This window comes from Montipora capricornis, chromosome 10 (assembly GCF_036669925.1).
Source record: "Montipora capricornis isolate CH-2021 chromosome 10, ASM3666992v2, whole genome shotgun sequence".
Taxonomy (NCBI): Eukaryota; Metazoa; Cnidaria; class Anthozoa; order Scleractinia; family Acroporidae; genus Montipora; species Montipora capricornis.
The window spans coordinates 51,965,174-51,986,055 of NC_090892.1; the positions used below are offsets into that span (position 1 = coordinate 51,965,174).

General features: G+C 41.9%; 2 protein-coding genes across 2 annotated transcripts in view; both read right to left on the minus strand.

Moving 5' to 3' along the window:
• Positions 1-20,882, minus strand: part of LOC138019878 (sodium- and chloride-dependent transporter XTRP3A-like) — a 38,727-nt gene that overhangs the window by 15,765 nt on the left and 2,080 nt on the right. The window contains exon 3 of the mRNA XM_068866828.1: positions 10,428-10,481. Coding sequence (XP_068722929.1) covers positions 10,428-10,462 — 35 coding nt within the window. The 5' untranslated portion in view covers positions 10,463-10,481. The remainder of the gene's footprint in view (positions 1-10,427; positions 10,482-20,882) is intronic.
• LOC138021001 (uncharacterized) lies at positions 15,953-16,471 on the minus strand. Its single transcript, XM_068867879.1, has one exon. It carries the CDS (start codon positions 16,469-16,471, stop codon positions 15,953-15,955), a length of 519 nt encoding a protein of 172 aa, XP_068723980.1.

A 20,882-nucleotide genomic window follows, 5' to 3' on the forward strand; every position in this document is an offset into this window, starting at 1 on the left:
CTCAAAATTTTGTTTCTGTTGAAACACATGAGTCGTGAAACCGTCACGTTGTTGAATGAGTTCTTAATTCGACTACGTGTATTGCTGAAGACGAAGTGTTGGTATTCGAAACATGCTCGATTCCCGACTTTGCCCGAATTTACCCCTCGAATCGTGGTTATTTCGCCTCTGTTCATTATACTGTCTCTGTACAATACGTCTGAAAGGTCCATTGAAGGAAAACGAACGTGTTACATCCCTCATTCTTTAAGGTGGTTGAAACCGTTTCAACAACTTGGAGGGAATTTATTATTAGAAGACCGGGCCTGATTAACTCTACGTCACTGTTTCATGTAACGACAGTTTTATAGTACTAAATAAAAGATCAATACATTGTTTAACAAGTTGCACTCATCGATGTGGCCTAATAAGTTACCATGGCAACAAAAGAGCTATCTAAAAACACCCTATAGAATGTTTTTACTCACGTAATCGGTAACCTTGTTTTTCCACCGAAACAAAAGAAAATAGAGCTCAATTCCCGGAGGATTAGTTGGGTACACCAAAATGGCCGCCGTTCCATTGTTTAGGAAAACCAACATGGCCGCCGTGACGTCACGTGAAAATACTCTTTAGGAGACGTCACTGTTTATATAGTTTATAAACAATTCTCTTGTTATTTAATTTTACCAACCACAGAACAAAAGAATCCTTTGTTTCGACAGCCAATAGATCCCTGGTTGGCACCTTAATGACAATAGGTGACGTAACGGTGAGTATCGCTATATTTTGTCTTTAAAGTCTTATATCTCAAGAACGAATTCGGTGACCCTATTTTTTATTGCTGTAAAGTGATTAAACGACTAAGATAAGACTCTCTGCAAAGTTAACAAAATTATCTGAAGTGGATTCAGAGCCATCTTAAAATTTCCAATTGTGAAAAAGGCTCTGAATCCGCACCAGCGAATTTATAGGAATAAAACTTGGGGGTCACCAGTTCGTCTTTTAGATATATGCCTTGTAAGTCGAAATATAGGATGCTTTCAAATGACTTAATTGTTGTCATGGTAATCTATTACGCCACATCGATGAGTGCATCTTGTTATGGAATTGTAGGAATTTCCCATGGTACTATAAGTTTGCCGTTATGTAAAAAAACGTTGAGTAGATTCAATCCTTCTAAATAATATATTATATCATATATATATTATTATTACTTTCAACAAACTGTATACAGGTTGTTGACAGTATTGATGAGTGCACGAGTATCCTCTCGCGCTTCACTTTTTTTTATAAAACTTGTATATGAGATTCTAAAAGGCTATGAAACCAGAAGCATATAATGTTATAGGATATGCTATATATGCAACAAATAGGCATATGAATTTATGCTATATGCTTGGTTCAGCAAACGGTTCACAACCCAACTGGTCTACACCAATCGTATAATTACGTCTTTAATTGAATTGACTTGTATTATTCGATCTAAAAGAATACATAACACATTTTGAATAAATACCTTAAGACGATCGCTACATAAACGTGCGAGAGATTTTCAGCAATGAACACTTCTTTGACGATATCCAGTTAGATCGGTTTCGGTAAGCATGGGTTAAGCAGTTCAGATAAGCCAGAAAAAGGTGAGCGAAACAAGTCAGCAAAAATAGCGTTACATTCAGTTCTCCGAGATTAAACTCGAAGTTTACCTAGTCTAAAGGTTATGCCATTTTTGCTATTGAATTACACAACTAAATGTCAATCAAAATCAATCAATGAAATATCAAAGCGCACTGTATTGACGAAACACTCTTCGCCCCGATAAGGGCGTAGTCCTTATCTTAGCAAATGTTGGTTCAGTCATCACCTTCGACAGGGTAGATGACAGCAATCTTGGTAACTAGACGGTTATACTCTCCTGTGACTGTTTTCACTTTTACATTACGAACTCATCCATCTGATCCCGGGTAAACCTCGATTACTCTGCCGACAGCCCACTTGCCCCGGAGAGTGCTACTATCAGCCACAGTTACTATGTCGTCAACTTGCACGTTCCGGGTTTCTATATGCCACTTCTTTCTCGGAACGAGTCGGCGGGAAATACATCCCTGGTCCAACGCTTCCAGAATGAATCAACTATCCTCTGTACGAATTTTACTTGTCTTCGCGGATTTCTTGTATCGTTAAACGGACCTTGAGGTACTTCCGGTGTAGCTCTTTCCAGAAGCATGTCCTTGGGAGACAGGTAAGCTCCATCATGTGGATCGTTGGGGATGAGACCAATGGGGCGTTGGTTTATCAGGTTTGCGACTTCTAACAGGCAAGTATACACTTCGAAGGGTGATAGAACTTGTTCGCCGATCGCTCTTTTCAATGCATTCTTACAGCTTTTGACGTGAAAATCTTACAGCTTTTGACGTGAAAATCCACTGAATACCCTTTGTCGCTTAACATTACTGCTGGGTAGCCTCGGATAGAGAAGAATGTTCGTAGAACCTGCGTGAACTCCATTGTAGAGCTGTCGACCGCTAGCTCCATGTGGACAGTTCCTGTATTTAAACATGTGAAGATAACGCCGTAGTGTTTGGCCGTCCTATTTCTTCCTATCTTCACGTTGTAGGGACCAAAATAATCACATGCCGTATAGTAAAACGGTGGCGTCTGAGGTGCTAACCGGAGCACTGGGAGATCAGCCATTAGCTGCGTTTCTCGTTTGTGCGTCAACTCTCTGCATACTACACACTGATCTTGATGGACTTGCTGAGTTTGTTAGCCTTGAGGAACCAGTATTTTCTCCTTACTTTTCCAGTTGTGGCTGCCACTCCACAATGTCCGTAGGTATGCATGTGACGCGTTATCATTTGGGATATTCTGTGATCACTGGGGAGGAGTGCAGGGTGTCTTTCTTCGTACGTCACCACGGCTTTGTCAATTCTGCCTCCAACTCTTATTATTCCCTTTTCATCTTTGAACGGGCTGAGAGATTTGAAATCACCTCTCGCTGGGCGGCTGTGTAAGGTATTCTGTGCTTTCTTTATCCAGTACAGCTCAGCTTGCTGAAGTTCTTCAGAGGTCAGTGGTCCTGTTATTCCGCGTTGTGTGTGCTTTCGGAGTCGTATTTTCGCTGCTAGTCTGCTTATTCGTGCCGTTACACGGACCAGTTTTCTCCAGCTAGAGAATATGGCTGGATCAGTAGCATCTTTGGGTTTCTGTGTTGTGACTGCGGTCAACACCTGTATTTCACGACGCTCTATTTCCTCCTTGCTGGCTGGCGAGACAAGCTGAACCAGCCACAGACTCTCTTATAGGTGCAAAAACTCCGGACCATTCATCCATCTGCCTTGTAGCTCACTAACGGGGATCCCTCGTGACAGGTTGTCAGCTACATTATTCCCACTGGGAATGTGTTTCCACTGACTTGAATTTGTGTTACTCTGAATTTCTCCAACCCTAGAGGACAAGAATGGCTAAAAACTTCGGGACGAACTTTGGAGGTAATAGTGCTGTCGGTGAAGAACTGAACATCTTTGAATCGTATCCTGGACTCCTCTTGAATGGATTTTGCGAGGAGGCTCAGTGGCGAGCACGGCTCCCTGTAGCTCCAAGCGCGGGATCGTAAGCTGCTTCAGCGGTGCTACTCTGGACTTTGCTGCAATGAATTTCACGGCGTACGTTTCGTCATCCTTTCTCTGGCGTACGTAGGCGCATGCTCCAAATGCGTCCTGAGATGCATCGGCAAAGATGGATACGGTTAGGCATCTTCGAAGGACACGGTGTCCAATTCCTTCATTTCTTGAAACATCCTGAACTGTGAGTGGCACCTCGACGTCGCAGTCTAGTCCCAATTGCCACAGTTGTTGCAGGCCTATTTTCGCTCGGATCACAAACGCAGCTGAAAAACCAATAGGATCAAATATCCTGGCAACCTGACTTAGTTTTGTCATCTTTACTGGTTCCTCATTGGCTCCGTCTACTAGCTTCAGCACATCTGGTCTGATTCTAAAGTGGAACTTATCCGTCTTGAAATTCCACAAGGTTCCCAAAACCTTTTCTTCATCTCCTTGGAACACGTTTAATGCCCTCTCTGTTTCACTACTAGCTTTCTCTGCTAGTACCTCGTTGGAGATCCACCCTTTAACGTTGAATCCTCCCGTTTTGAAGACCTTATCTATGTCTTCAGTCAGTGTTCTAGCTTTGACTCACATATGTCATTCATGTACACATGGTTTGTTAGTACCTCAGCTGCTTCTCGGTAATCGGCCTTGTTTTCTTGAGCTGTCTTTCTTAGCGCTATTTACAACATGGCAGGAGCTGGCTTGTCCCCAAACGTTATCACTCTCTTGACATATACGTCTGGATCTCTGCTTGTTTCCATACTTCTCCACAGGAAGCGGTGAACATGTTGATCTCTCTTGGGAATTAGGATCCTGTGGTACATCTTAGAGATGTCACCCATGACTGCGACTTTCCTTTCTCTGAATCTTAAGACAACTCCAAATAAGCCGTTTAGAAGGTCGGGACCTTTCCTCCAGTAATCGTTCAGTGAATGCCCTTGGTATGCAGAAGACAAATTGAAAACTTGTGCTCATTTATTCCAAATTGCTCTTGAATTCATGAGACCGGCTCCGACAAAAAACAATCGGAGCAAAGTCATGCAGTCATTTCCGAATGGAATTGCTTTAGTCAGTTTCTCGTAGGTAAAGCCACGAAGGTCTTGGCATTTTGAAAAGCATTAAAAGAGGGATATCTGCCACCGGACAACGTGGATTTAGTTGGCGTTAAATTCCTCAGTCGATCGCTGGTGTAGTCGGAGTTTATTCTCGTTATTCACACACACCGCGTGGTTGTGTGTGCTCTCTGCTCTTGCATAATGTGCTAACCTACTTATATATGCATATGCGAAATGTAGTATACAATAGGTGCTAATTAGGTGCCGCTATGTTACATGCATAATGTGCCAACCTACTTACATATGCGTATGCGAAATGTAATATACAATAGGTGCTAATTTGGTGCCGCTATGTCACATCCCCTTCTCTTAAAACTATATTAATTAAATGGAAAACAAACAAAACACAATATCTTCATTCGGGCCAATATATCTTGTACATATGTTGAAAACGAATAAAACTGGTAACAATATAGGGATTTTCTGTCTAGTGTTTATGTATCATACTAATATCAACTATTAAAGCAAGCGTCAGAGATTAAGTCTTTCCGGTGCCCGGATTTCACGTCCCGCGCGGGATTTTCTTGGTCCTTTCTCGGCTTCTCCTGTTACACTAGAGCATTGTGGGTTGGAGCTTGAGGGCTGTATAGTCAACTTGCCACTTGATGGGTCATTTGCTGAATTGCCTGCCGCAGTGGATTCTCGTAGAATGGCGCTTGAATATTGTGCAGTCATGCTTCTTTGGGACATGGAATCCGAAGAGTTGTTTGCCGAATTGTTGGAAGCATTATTCGGTCTAAGATGGATTCTATTCCTTCGCAATTGGGCACCAGTTCCAGTTTCTATGAGATATGAGCGGGGTGTCTCTCCCCGATCTATGACCCTAGCAGGATTCCATGTCTTTCTCACAGGGTCTTGTACATAGATAGCTTGGTCTCTGTGTAATTCAGGGAGCTCCTTGGTGTGTCTGTTGTAATAGTGGCATTGGTTGTCTTGTCTCGCTTTGAGCCAATTTCTAACTTCCTCTTGGTTCTTTGATGGCTGGATCTTACCAGGAAGTGTGGATTTAAATACTCGGCCATTCAGTAATTCAGCTGGTGACGGTATATTGGAACTCAGGGGCGTCGTTCGTAGAGCCAGCAGGGCTAGATCTATGTCTTCTTTAGTCTCTCTGCATTTCAGGATCGTCTTCTTAACCGTTTGGACTTGGCGTTCAACAAACCCATGGCCACGTGGGTAATGTGGAGATGACGTCACAATTTCAAACCCGTACTGGTTTGCCAGTTGATGGAACTCGCCGGATGTAAACTGAGTGCCGTTGTCGCATTGAAGAGATTCTGGGATTCCATTTTCTGCGAATAGCATTTTCAGTTCATTAACAACAGCCCCGGATGTAAGGTTTTGGAGTTTCTTGACAAATGGGAACTTGGAGTAAAAGTCGACAACTATGAGGAACCACGACTGTTGAGCGTAGAAAAGGTCTGCTCTAAGTGTTTTCCACGGTCTTGAAGGGATCTCTGTTGGTATCATTGGCTCCTTTTGCTGAGAATTGTGGTACTTCTGGCATACACAACATGAGTTTACAAGGTTTTCAATTTCTTTGTATATGCCTGGCCAGTAAACACAGGATTTGGCTCGTAGTTTGCATTTTTCCATACCAAAGTGCCCTCCGTGGATTTGCTGCAAGATGTTGCCTCTCAAGGATTCAGGTACTATAACACGGCTTCCAAGAAGTATCAGCCCATCTTCTACTGATATGTCATCTCGTAGGGGCCAGTATGGTTTTAGCGCCGAAACGATTTTCTTCCCACTGTCAGGCCAACCCTGCATAACTTTGTGGGCTAGAAGCTGCAGGGTTTCATCTTTCGCAGTTTCCTTTTTGAACTCTTCCATTTTGACTGGGGTGATTCTGATTAGATGGTGAACTTTCACATTCATGTCCGACACTTCAAATTCATCCAACGGCGAAAGGCGTGACAGGGCGTCAGCTGTAACCATTTCTCTTCCTGGAAGATATTTAATGACGCAGTCGTAAGGTTGTAAACGCAACAGCATTCTTTGAAGGCGTGGAGGTGCTTGCATCAGGTTCTTTTTATGGATCTGTTCCAGGGGACGATGGTCTGTTTTAACCACGAACGATCTTCCATAGAGATACGAATGGAATTTTTCGCAGCCGTATACCACTGCCAATAGTTCCCGTTCGATATTAGCGTATCTGGTCTCCGCAGGGGTAAGTACTTTCGATGCAAAGGCTATTGGCTTGTCGTTTTGGAAGAGAGCTGCGCCCAAGCCCTTAATTGATGCATCAACATGGAGGACAACTGGTTCCTTTCTGTCATAGTAGGCCAAGGTCGTTGTGGTACATATCAATGCCTTCACCTTCTCAAAGGCTTTCGAATGTGATGGATTCCATATGAAATCAACGTTCTCCTTTAAGAGGTTTCTTAAGGGGGCAGTGTGGTCAGCTAAATTGGGGATGAATGAGCTCATGTAGGTTGCCATCCCCAAAAAGGTGTGAAGCTCTTTCTTGTCTTTAGGCGGTTCTAAACTTTCTATGGCTCTGACTTTATCTGGGCTGGGTTTGACACCGTCTGGTGTGTAGAGCATACCAAAGAAATTGCACTCCTTTGTTTTGATAACGCACTTCTCGTCATTGAGCTTGATGCCGGCCTGTCTGGTACGTTCCATGGTTTCATGCAGGTGTAAGTCATGCTCTTTATCGTTCTTTCCATAGACTGTGACGTCATCTGCAATACCAATGGCTCCCAGGCAATCACGATACGTCTCATCAATCTTGAACTGGAAGATATCTTGACTCATTCGTAGACCAAACGGCATTCTGAGGAAACGATACCGACCAAATGGTGTATTGAAGGTTGTCAGGTACGAGGACTCGTCATCTAGTTTGACATTCCAATAGCCATTGCGAGCGTCGAGCTTACTAAAAAGCTTTGCTCCTGATAATTTGGGTGTGATTTCCTCTAGAGTGGGTATGGGATGATGTTCTCTTTTGATCGCCTTATTCAGGTCTTTGGGATCGAGGCATAACCGAAGTCGCCCATTTTCTTTTTCTCTAATGACCAGGGAGTTGACCCAATCCGTAGGTTGGGTTACTTTCGCAATGATATCTTGGCTTTCCATCTCACGTAATTCGGCTTGTAATTTGTCTTTCAACTCTATAGGTACTTTGCGGGGTGCATGGACCACCGGTGATACTTCAGGATCCAGTGTGATGTGATATGTGTAGTCATCAAAACATCCAACTGTACCATTGAAACATTCTGGGTACATATCCATCAGCTCTTGTTTACTTGTGATTGATGGCCGCTCTTCTAGTGGTATATGACTTCCAATGTAACTCGAGTTTTTCTTGCAAGTACCCGGATTTTGAGCTGGAGAATTGAAGCTGCTATTTGGATCAGCCTGGTTTAATTGATTTATTCCTAGCGTACAGTGGAGGGAGACTAGTTTTAGTGCAATGCACGCTTTTAGACCGAGGATAGCTGGCCCTGAAGTATCCGTGACGTAGAAAATGCAGTTAATCTTCTTCTCTTTGTACTTGCTCGAGATGTTTATAGTGCCAAGCTGCTTAATTACAGAGCCACCGTATGCTGAGAGAACGGCTTCATTCTTTTCCAGTACTTCTGGTTTGAGGTTTCCTTCGTCATCAAACTTCTCTGGGGCGATTATGCGAAGTAGCCTGATAGGCAAAACATTGCTCTGTGCACCTGTGTCCACCTTGCACTGGAGATTAATTTTCCGCTTCTTTTCAGGCTGGGTTATTTCCAGTGTTGCAAAGACTTCATCGCGTGTGTCGTGTGTCATCGAATGTTGCGTGTCTTCTATGGTGTTAACCTCGATTGTACTAATTGTGAGAATTTCATCATTGTCTTCATCGCCCCTGTCTTCAATCGTGTGAATAGATTTTTTGAAAACCGGCTTTCTTCCTTGGATAAATTGTTTCCGTTTACTGGATCGGCAGACAGATTGCCAATGATTACCTTTGCCGCATTTTCGACATAGTGTACCGTAGGCTGGACATTTGTTCCTCGGGTGTTGTTTTCCGCAGTTGTTACAGGATTCCCTTTCTTGTTCCTTATGAATGGCATCTACACTTCTATCCTCTTGATGGCTTTCGCTACTTCCTGCCAATGTCTTCATATGTTTACTTGTCGCCTCGTTGCTTCTTGCAATCTCGATAGCGCCTGCAAGGGTCAATGATTTGTCTCGGCCTATGAGGGACTTCTGGACATCGGGGTTTTTTGACCCCCAAATAAGCTGATCTAGAACTCTGTCTTCGACTTCGGTGCTGTCGCGAAATTGACATTTTGCTGCTAGGTTTTTTAATCTTGAGATAAAATCATCCACTGGCTCGCTTTGTTCTTGTCGCATTCCTTGTAGTGTGTATCTGTGAATTCGATGACTCGTCTTCGGCTCCAATTGATTCTCGAACCGTTCGAAAATAATGGCAGGTTTTTTCCTCTCTTCCTCCTTTGTGAATGTCCAACTGTTGTAAATATCCAGACCTTTTTCACCCGACCAGAGTAAAATATAGCTCACTTTTTCTTCGTCATCGGCGGCTTTGAGCACGTTTGAGAACATAAGCTGACATTTTTGTTTGAATCTTGCGAATGCAATTATCGGATCAGGAGCGTCCCAGTTCATCTGTGGCGACGCAAAAGACGTTGCTGTTGCCATAATTCGCTTCTGCTGGCCTCTTTCGATTTGACTCTAGCGATTATTCTTGTAAAATGCTGCCACCATGTAGTCGGATGTCGATGGAGTTTATTCTCGTTATTCACACACACCGCGTGGTTGTGTGTGCTCTCTGCTCTTGCATAATGTGCTAACCTACTTATATATGCATATGCGAAATGTAGTATACAATAGGTGCTAATTAGGTGCCGCTATGTTACATGCATAATGTGCCAACCTACTTACATATGCGTATGCGAAATGTAATATACAATAGGTGCTAATTTGGTGCCGCTATGTCACAGCTGGCTTTTGCTTATTTCTTGACCGTCTATTTTACTTGTTGGTCATATAATGGAGCCGTTATCGGATTCAAAGTGCCTATAATGGTTTGATTTTAACTTAAATTAAATGAACTACCTCCCGTGTCATAATTCCAGAAAGGAATTTCTTTGCTCTTGGAGCTTTGCTGCTTTTGGCAAAATACTCATATCAAATGCAAAGTAGCTGATTGTTGTGGAATATCTGGTGAGCTACCAAAAAGTGAGGTCTTTTTGAGTAAGGCAAATAAGGACTAAAAGTGACAAACTATCAAACGGGATTTTATTATTCAAGCACCTTTAAGCTTCCTAAAGGTTCGAAAATTGGTTTGAGAACCAAGCAAATGTTCGACTTGTTGTTTAAAGTCAATAAACACTGGTCCAACACATTCTCAAGCTGAGTAAGCTGTGTCAACGACTCGTCGGCCGTTTGTTTCTAAAGGGATATGGGAAAATTATCAAGACAGCCTTCCGGGAGTTCTTAGCAATGGAGATATTTCACCTGTTAGGCGCCTCGATACAAACTACTACGCCTTTAGCATCGACGATTATTCACGATGACATTGTAAACATGTACAAGAACTCCTTTTCCTGTTTCTGGCCCACCATTCGGCGCTAAAGTAGTTAACAAACGGGTCATCAATTTGTGAAATTTGCGCTAATGTTAACAAGCGCCAATTTCAAATCAAAGAAACACGATTTGTATCATGGTGGTGAGATTTAAGAAAAAATCACGCCTACACGCCGTTAAATTACGCAAAGCTTACCTTGCTCTTGGCTTTTCTTTTAAGACACTTGGCATTCTAGTTTTCGGTAATGTTCTATAAAACGAGACAAAAATTCATGATGTTTCACGATATCAAGTTATTCATATAAATCGTCTGACACACTTTGGTAACAAATTAATCACCGCATCGACTACCAAAAAAAGCTTGCATGCAATAATCTATAAGTTAGGATGTAATATGCTAATTTTCTTACACCCAGCAATTCTCATAATAACCGGCGCTTGGTCTGGTTAAGCGGCTTCGTTTTTTGCAGGTGGTACTGTAAACTTTATACTACTTTCGGATTTAAAAGAGAAAATTAGCTAAATCTGTGAACATGTGTAAACATCCTTTAAAAAAAGTTGGTTATTTAAAACTGTATTTGATTTTAAACGCGTTAGCTATTATCGACAAGGTTGTGTTTTTTGTTTTATTTTGCATTGCGTTGCGTTTTCTTTTTTGTCGGCAGGGTATTAATTATAGCTTGGATACCCGCGCTTTATTAGTCTTGAAACCGCCAAAACAAAGTTGGGAACACTTTTAATAATCAGACATTGGTTTGGTTGTTTTACTGAGCTTTTCTATAGTTGGCGGAACGTTGTGAACATGCCAACCGAATCCGCCAATGAAGACTTTTAATAAGGGCCATTTACTCGATCCTCCATATTGATTGCCGGCAATTATTAGTACTCGACACACTAATACAGTTTAATAAAATCGCCTTTAAGATCCAAATATCACTCTGAAGTTTATCCTCCCCATAATTACGTTGGAGCGGTTTTGGATGCAACTTCATTGTTTCTGTTTTATATGTAAATTGTGTCATTAAGGTGATTCATCAGAAAAACAATTTTCTTGAAACTTTCCCTGAATGTTCCCTACTAATCCATGTTTAAATGATGAAATGGTAAATGAAATGAATCATATCTAGAGAACTATGTTTAGAGAAACCATGTTTAGAGAACTATAATAATAAAGATAAGTCACGGTGCTTGCTTAAGAGATATAATGAACCAAGTTTACCCCATTCATGATGCCTGTACTGATACTAATCACACGCGTCATTTCATTGGCTCAGGGTACATTTTTCGTTAGCTAAACGAGAGGGTTTTTGAAGTAACACTTGAAAAACAACCTAGCTAATAGGTAGAAGGTCTAGAGCACATCGAACACTGTCTTATCTAGTTTATGGAAAAATCACTCAACTTAAAACGACGTCGACTCAAAACGGTTCTCGAGCCATTGTTTTCAAGATCATAATTTACATAAATCCCTAGGTAGGGGGTTAAGCTTTGAGTACGTTTTTCGCTATATCTTTTTTTTCCTTCCGACCAATTTTTAAAAAATGTTTTGATTTAAAGGGGATAATTTGTACACCAAAATTATGCAATAAAAAATATAGGTCACCGTGCTCGTTTAAGAGTTAAACACCATCCTTATGTCGATTAGCGTAGATCGAAACAACAAATTTGACAGGTTCTCGGAATGCGTGCGCTTATTCGCGAAGAGTTATGGGTAATTCACAACTTCTCTCACGTGTTGTGAGAACTGTTTCAGCGTGTAAAATCGTCTTACGCCATATTTACAATGTTGCAAATTTGATCCAATTTCTAAATATTGCGCACCATATGCGCAGTACAGGATGCGCAGTGCAATACTGAGGAATTACCTTAAATTCTCTACCAATCTCATGGAAGAGCCGTGGAAAAAAAGGATCCCAAGAATATACCAATACAGTTAAATTGCTCGTCAATACTCCCCAAGACCTACACCGAAGATGATTTTGAATAACGAACCCGGTATAATTATGGCATCTGGCGTCCGAAAGTCTCGTTAACTCTTTCCAAATGGTTCGAAAAGCCAATTATGAATCTACGATCTGCCTATTTTAGAAAGCTGGTCTTTCAACAGATTTATCAGATAGTTGTAAATTTTCCGAAATTCGCCCAGAGGTTTCGGAACTTTCGGGAAGCGGGTTCTGGATACTCATGTATAATCACTTTGTCGGTTGTGTGCGATTAGGGAGCTTGAACACGCCAAGTTTTGGAGATGGAGACGGTAACCGAACGTGAGTGAACATTTCGTATGCCAGGAAAGTAATATCTCTGATTTTTAAACTATTCTCTATTGGAGAAAAAGATATTTAGTAATGTAAATGTGGTTGCGTGAAGACAAATTAAAAGGGAAAACTGCCGTCCGCGTCGCAAAAACGTCGCGTGCTTAATTAAAACCGGTTTGATTCACAATTTCATTACCTTGGTAACGGAAAAAGGCCGCTTGGTATTCATATATTGAAACCAAGACAGCGCCGAGCTCAAAATTTTGTTTCTGTTGAAACACATGAGTCGTGAAACCGTCACGTTGTTGAATGAGTTCTTAATTCGACTACGTGTATTGCTGAAGACGAAGTGTTGGTATTCGAAACATGCTCGATTCCCGACTTTGCCCGAATTTACCCCTCGAATCGTGGTTATTTCGCCTCTGTTCATTATACTGTCTCTGTACAATACGTCTGAAAGGTCCATTGAAGGAAAACGAACGTGTTACATCCCTCATTCTTTAAGGTGGTTGAAACCGTTTCAACAACTTGGAGGGAATTTATTATTAGAAGACCGGGCCTGATTAACTCTACGACACTGTTTCATGTAACGACAGTTTTATAGTACTAAATAAAAGATCAATACATTGTTTAACAAGTTGCACTCATCGATGTGGCCTAATAAGTTACCATGACAAAAGAGCTATCTAAAAACACCCTATAGAGTGTTTTTACTCACGTAATCGGTAACCTTGTTTTTCCACCGAAACAAAAGAAAATAGAGCTCAATTCCCGGAGGATTAGTTGGGTACACCAAAATGGCCGCCGTTCCATTGTTTAGGAAAACCAACATGGCCGCCGTGACTTCACGTGAAAATACTCTTTAGGAGACGTCACTGTTTATAAACAATTCTCTTGTTATTTAATTTTACCAACCACAGAACAAAAGAATCCTTTGTTTCGACAGCCAATAGATCCCTGGTTGGCACCTTAATGACAATAGGTGACGTAACGGTGAGTATCGCTATATTTTGTCTTTAAAGTCTTATATCTCAAGAACGAATTCGGTGACCCTATTTTTTATTGCTGTAAAGTGATTAAAAGACTAAGATAAGACTCTCTGCAAAGTTAAAAAAATTATCTGAAGTGGATTCAGAGCCATCTTAAAATTTCCAATTGTGAAAAAGGTTCTGAATCCGCACCAGCGAATTTATAGGAATAAAACTTGGGGGTCACCAATTCGTCTTTTAGATATATGCCTTGTAAGTCGAAATATAGGATGCTTTCAAATAACTTTATTGTTGTCATGGTAATCTATTACGCCACATCGATGAGTGCATCTTGTTATGGAATTGTAGGAATTTCCCATGGTACTATAAGTTTGCCGTTATGTAAAAAAACGTTGAGTAGATTCAATCCTTCTAAATAATATATTATATCATATATATTATATCATCAATACTTTCAACAAACTGTATACAGTTTGTTGAAAGTATTGATGAGTGCAAGAGTATCCTCTCGCGCTTAACTTTTTTTTATAAAACTTTTATATGAGATTCTAAAAGTATATGCAACCAGAAGCATATAAATAGTTTACTTCATAGAAAGTGCGGCGTACGGGGTTTTATGCACGAGTTGTTTGTGTCAAAAACCCGAACGAGCGAGGAACGAGCGAGTGAGGGTTTTTGACACAAACAACGAGTGAATAAAACCCCGTACAAAGCACTTTCTATGTCGTAAACTCTTTATTACACATAACATGAGAATTTTCATTAAAATAGTTTTCTGAACGCGAATTAGAAACAAAAACTCACTAACAATAGAACCAAATGCAAATTTAATTTAATTCAATAACAAAGTACGATTTGCACGATTTGCACGATTTGCACGAGATGCACGAGTGATTGGCATGGAAACGCCTTTACGCTATCGCTGATTGGTTATACTTTCACATGTGAAATAGCTGTACGCCATTCTGATTGGCTGTATAGGTCTTTTTCACATGTGAAAATAAAGCGTATAGATTTGTACAAATGAGCTTTATGGAATAAAATTCTCATGTTATGTGTAATAAAATGTTATATGCTATATGCTATATATGCAACAAATAGGCATATGAATTTATGCTATATGCTTGGTTCAGCAAACGGTTCACAACCCAACTGGTCTACACCAATCGTATAATTACGTCTTTAATTGAATTGACTTGTATTATTCGATCTAAAAGAATACATAACACATTTTGAATAAATACCTTAAGACGATCGCTACATAAACGTGCGAGAGATTTTCAGCAATGAACACTTCTTTGACGATATCCAGTTAGATCGGTTTCGGTAAGCATGGGTTAAGCAGTTCAGATAAGCCAGAAACAGGTGAGCGAAACAAGTCAGCAAAAATACCGTTACATTCAGTTCTCCGAGACTAAACTCGAAGTTTACCTAGTCTAAAGGTTATGCCATTTTTGCTATTGAATTACACAACTAAATGTCCATCAAAATCAATCAATGAAATATCAAAGCGCACTGTATTGGCGAAACACTCTTCGCCCCGATAAGGGCGTAGTCCTTATCTTAGCAAATGTTCGTTCAGTCATCACCTTCGACAGGGTAGATGACAGCAATCTTGGTAACTAGACGGTTATACTCTCCTGTGGCTGTTTTCACTTTTACATTACGAACTCATCCATCTGAGCCCGGGTAAACCTCGATTACTCTGCCGACAGCCCACTTGCCCCGGAGAGTGCTACTATCAGCCACAGTTACTATGTCGTCAACTTGCACGTTCCGGCTTTCTATATGCCACTTCTTTCTCGGAACGAGTCGGCGGGAAATACATGCCTGGTCCAACGCTTCCAGAATAAATCAACTATCCTCTGTACGAATTCTACTCGTCTTCGCGGATTTCTTGTATCGTTAAACGGACCTTGAGGTATTTCCGGTGTAGCTCTTTCCAGAAGCATGTCCTTGGGAGACAGGTAAGCTCCATCATGTGGATCGTTGGGGATGAGACCAATGGGGCGTTGGTTTATCAGGTTTGCGACTTCTAACAGGCAAGTATACACTTCGAAGGGTGATAGAACTTGTTCGCCGATCGCTCTTTTCAATGCATTCTTACAGCTTTTGACGAGCGTTTCTGCGCATCCATTCTGGTGAGGCGCAGCTTGGGTGGTGAAAATCCACTGAATACCCTTTGTCGCTTAACATTACTGCTGGGTAGCCTCGGATAGAGAAGAATGTTCGTAGAACCTGCGTGAACTCCATTGTAGAGCTGTCGACCGCTAGCTCCATGTGGACAGTTCCTGTGCTTAAACATGTGAAGATAACGCCGTAGTGTTTGGCCGTCCTATTTCTTCCTATCTTCACGTTGTAGGGACCAAAATAATCACACGCCGTATAGTAAAACGGTGGCGTCTGAGGTGCCAACCGGAGCACTGGGAGATCAGCCATTAAATGCGTTTCTCGTATGTGCGTCAACTCTCTGCATACTACACACTGGTCGTGATGGACTTGTTGAGTTTGTTAGCCTTGAGGAACCAGTATTTTCGCCTTACTTTTGCAGTTGTGGCTGCCACTCCACAATGTCCGTAGGTATGCATGTGACGCGTTATCATTTGGGATATTCTGTGATCACTGGGGAGGAGTGCAGGGTGTCTTTCTTCGTACGTCACCACGGCTTTGTCAATTCTGCCTCCAACTCTTATTATTCCCTTTTCATCTTTGAACGGACTGAGAGATTTGAAATCACCTCTCTCTGGGCGGCTGTGTAAGGTATTCTGTGCTTTCTTTATCCAGTACAGCTCAGCTTGCTGAAGTTCTTCAGAGCTCAGTGGTCCTGTTATTCCGCGTTGTGTGTGCTTTCGGAGTCGTATTTTCGCTGCTAGTCTGCTTATTCGTGCCGTTACACGGACCAGTTTTCTCCAGCTAGAGAATATGGCTGGATCAATAATATCTTTGGGTCTCTGTGTTGTGACTGCGGTCAACACCTGTATTTCAGGACGCTCCATTTCCTCCTCGCTGGCTGGCCAGACTAGCTGAACCAGCCACAGGCTCTCTTATAGGTGCAAAAACTCCGGACCATTCATCCATCTGCCTTGTAGCTCACTAACGGGGATCCCTCGTGACAGGTCGTCAGCTACATTATTCCCACTGGGAATGTGTTTCCACTGACTTGAATTTGTGTTACTCTGAATTTCTCCAACCCTAGAGGACAAGAATGGCTTAAAACTTCGGGACGAACTTTGGAGGTAATAGTGCTGTCGGTGAAGAACTGAACATCTTTGAATCGTATCCTGGACTCCTCTTGAATGGATTGTGCGCGGAGGCTGGCGAGCACGGCTCCCTGTAGCTCCAAGCGCGGGATCGTAAGCTGGTTCAGCGGTGCTACCCTGGACTTTGCTGCAATGAATTTCACGGCGTACGTTTCGTCATTTTTTCTCTGGCGTACGTAGGCGCATGCTCCAAATGCGTCCTGTGATGCATCGGCAAAGATGGATACGGTTAGGCATCTTCGAAGGACACGGTGTCCAATTCCTTCATTTCTTGAAACATCCTGAACTGTGAGTGGCACCTCGACGTCCCAGTCTAGTCCCAATTGCCACAGTTGTTGCAGGCCTATTTTCGCTCGGATCACAAACGCAGCTGAAAAACCAATAGGATCGAATATCCTGGCAACCTGACTTAGTTTTGTCATCTTTACTGGTTCCTCATTGGCTCCGTCTACTAGCTTCAGCACATCTGGTCTGATTCTAAAGTGGAACTTATCCGTCTTGAAATTCCACAAGGTTCCCAAAACCTTTTCTTCATCTCCTTGGAACACGTTTAATGCCCTGTTTCTCTGTTTCACTACTAGCTTTCTCTGCTAGTACCTCGTTGGAGATCCACCCTTTAACGTTGAATCCTCCCGTTTTGAAGACCTTATCTATGTCTTCAGTCAGTGTTCTAGCTTCTTTCACAGTATCCTTTGACTCACATATGTCATCCATGTACACATGGTTTGTTAGTACCTCAGCTGCTTCTGGGTAATCGGCCTTGTTTTCTTGAGCTGTCTTTCTTAGCGCTATTTACAACATGGCAGGAGCTGGCTTGTCCCCAAACGTTATCACTCTCTTGACATATACGTCTGGATCTCTGCTTGTTTCCATACTTCTCCACAGGAAGCGGTGAACATGTTGATCTCTCTTGGGAATTAGGATCCTGTGGTACATCTTAGGGATGTCACCCATGACTGCGACGTTCCTTTCTCTGAATCTTAAGACAACTCCAAATCAGCCGTTTAGATGGTCGGGACCTTTCCTCCAGTAATCGTTCAGTGAATGCCCTTGGTAAGCAGAAGACAAATTGAAAACAATTCGGACAGGTGTACTCCTTTTTTCTGGTCTTAGTACCGCATGCTGTGATACATAGTGAACGGGACCTTGATAGGCTTCTTGTTCTTCTTTTGACAGCTTTCGCGCAAATTTCATGCTTTCCATTTCCTCCATCTGTTTGGAGTAGGCTTCAGCCTGTTCTGGATTTCTTTTCAGGCGTCGTTCGGTTGACTCTAAGCGTTCATTGCCAAATGTCTGTTGTCTGGCAGCAGTTTGGGATCTTTTCTCCAAGGGTACGGTATCATCCATTGGCTGTCAATTTTGATACATGACTCCTCTATCAGCTCAGCTTTTTCTCTTTCTGTTTGCGTCAGTTTGTCTGCATCGCAGACACAGGGTTTCACTGCCACACCCATAGTTTCTGTAGCACAGAAGTCAGCTATATCTATTGGGGAGGCATACTTAACGAGGCCTCGGGGTTCCACTGTACACTATGCATTAATTACGTAACCAACACGTTTCTATTGGTTAGTTCCTGAGTACGGAGTAAACAACTATTGTGCTTTGTGCACAGTCAAGGCCAAAAAAAGAGAACAAAAACCTACAACAAAGAAATTTGTCGGGTTTCATAACCATTACCCTCTGTTAACTATGTGAAGAGGTAACCTATCCTATCGCAGCCAATGCATTTAGTGGCGTTGAAATGGCTCTTTCTGTTATTCTTGTCATGGCAGATACTGTTAATGATGAACGACAGTCTTTGTTTCTTGAGCTTGGTGAGTGTTTTTGCGAAATTCATCGATACTGGTGGCAACAACTTGCTGAGACTGAGAGAAGAAAAACCAGTGCTGTGGATTTAGGCAAGCCGTCTTGTAAAAGGAGCGGACGTGGGAGACCATCCTTCGATATACCACTAGCTATTTTGGAAGAATTGAGAGGGCTTGGGTTCACTTGGACTCGCACAGACGTGTGACAGATCATGGTCGTGAAGGTCTTAGTAAGTTTTCGGACATAACTGATACAGAACTTGATCACGTTACAGAAGACTATATTTCCCGGCATGTACCCACCGCAGGTCAATCCTACCTAATTGGGCACCTAAGATCCCTGGGACTACGAGTTCAACGTGACGGAGTAAGGTCAAGTCTAACAAGAGTGTATCCTGACAACACTGCATTGCGTTGGGCCGCGGTAATATCAAAGACTGTCGTTCATCATTAATAGTATCTGCCATGACAAGAATAACAGAATGAGCCATTTCAACGCCATTAAATACATTGGCTGTGATAGGATAGGTTACCTCTTCAGAATCTATTTCACATTTATCCAGTAAATTGAGCAGGCTTAGCGCCAAAGGCTCCCTTTCGATTTTTTCCGCCATTTTGTAAACTCAGTAGCCAAGCCTTCTATCCAAATATGGAAGATAGGTCACGTGCATTATCGAATGAATTTTGTTCGAATCATCGAATAAATATTTCTATCCAAATATGGAAGATCGGTCACGAGCATTATCGAATGAATTTTGTTCGAATCATGGAATAAATATTTATTGAATTATCGAATGAATTCTGCTGGAATCATTGAATGAATATTGCTTAAATTATCGAATGAATATTGCTTGAATTGTTTCATAAATGGAGGAGAGAATCGAATGCGTATCAAAGCGAAAATATTGAATTTTGCTACAAGTTTATCGAATGTATCGAACAAACTCAAATATATTTGAATTTTATGCCAATATGCGGAAATTATCAAACCCATATACGCGACATCGAATATTGACACATTTTGGCAACCATAGTCCTTTTACCTGACACCGATTTATATCTTAAAGACAAGGACGTCAGATCACCTCTGATGAAAAAAATGTTGGGTCTTGGATGGTACTCTGTAAGTTATATTTACCAGTCTTCTAACCAGTCGGAAAGTGGTTAACCTTGTTGCAATGCAAACCGCATTCTGACCTTGGCATGCACCTTCTCCTGTCCAAGAGTGAAAATCGCTGAGTTACCTGTGGTTCACGTCAGAAATTTTACCCGCTGTCACTTTGGGGACCCCTTGGGCAGAAAAGGGTTTTTCGAAACCCTTTGACTCCCAGGATTGATCGATATGTAAATTCCCCTGACAATTTCCATGATATGTCAGTCAGATAGGCACTAAGAATAAAGATTATTATCAGCGTAAGAGGTGTGATCTTGATGTAACACCCAACGAAGAACTCTATGGTAGTACTTGGGAGAAAGAACGTTTTGATCGTGGGATTGAGAGGATTAAGAAAACGTGAAGTAATAGATGACATGCTTAATTTACACTGAGATCCTTTCTTCAATCATGTGATAGCACAGTTTCTAATCCATACACGACACAGTGATGTTGTGAGTTCTATCTATGAACCACAGGAGAAGTCGATCGTACGAGCTATGCTAACGTGACAACTGATTTAGATCTAATGCACGGTAAGACTTGATTTATTTTTTATTTAATTTACAAACTTTGCCAGTCAAGCTGGCAGAGCGCTACAACAGCTTGCGTCAATTACTGTGGCCCCTTCTTTTACTCTCCCAACCATGATACTCAACAGGAGACAGACCACAACACCGGGAACTACGTGCCCTACCCTTAGCGACAAGTGTGTGGGTTCTTTTACGTCCCACAGGATTATAGACATTAGAGAGCTTTAGCAACGACGACGGGAACGGCATCGAGAACGTCATGTAAAAACATAAATTCAAGTTATTGCGATCATTTCGCGACTATTCCAAGCTTTTTAATATGACAAAGGTGTGGCGGTCCTTCAGGAATGAAACCGTTACGAGCGGCGCTAAATTTAGGGGAGAAAAATGAAAATTTATCTCCAAGTGCTGACGTTCTCCGTAACACCTCAAACTGGGTTATTTCACATTGTTGCTTTGCTGACGACGGCAAAGAAATTGACAAAAATGAAAAACGCACGTGCAGGGCGCGCAAAGCTATTGTTTTTGCCCACTGAATATGCAAATTTGTAACGTTCTCGTTGCCGTCGCCGCTGTCGTTGCTTAAGCTCCCTATTAAAGAGCTTTAGCAACGACGACGGGAACGGCATCGAGAACGTCATGTAAAAACATAAATT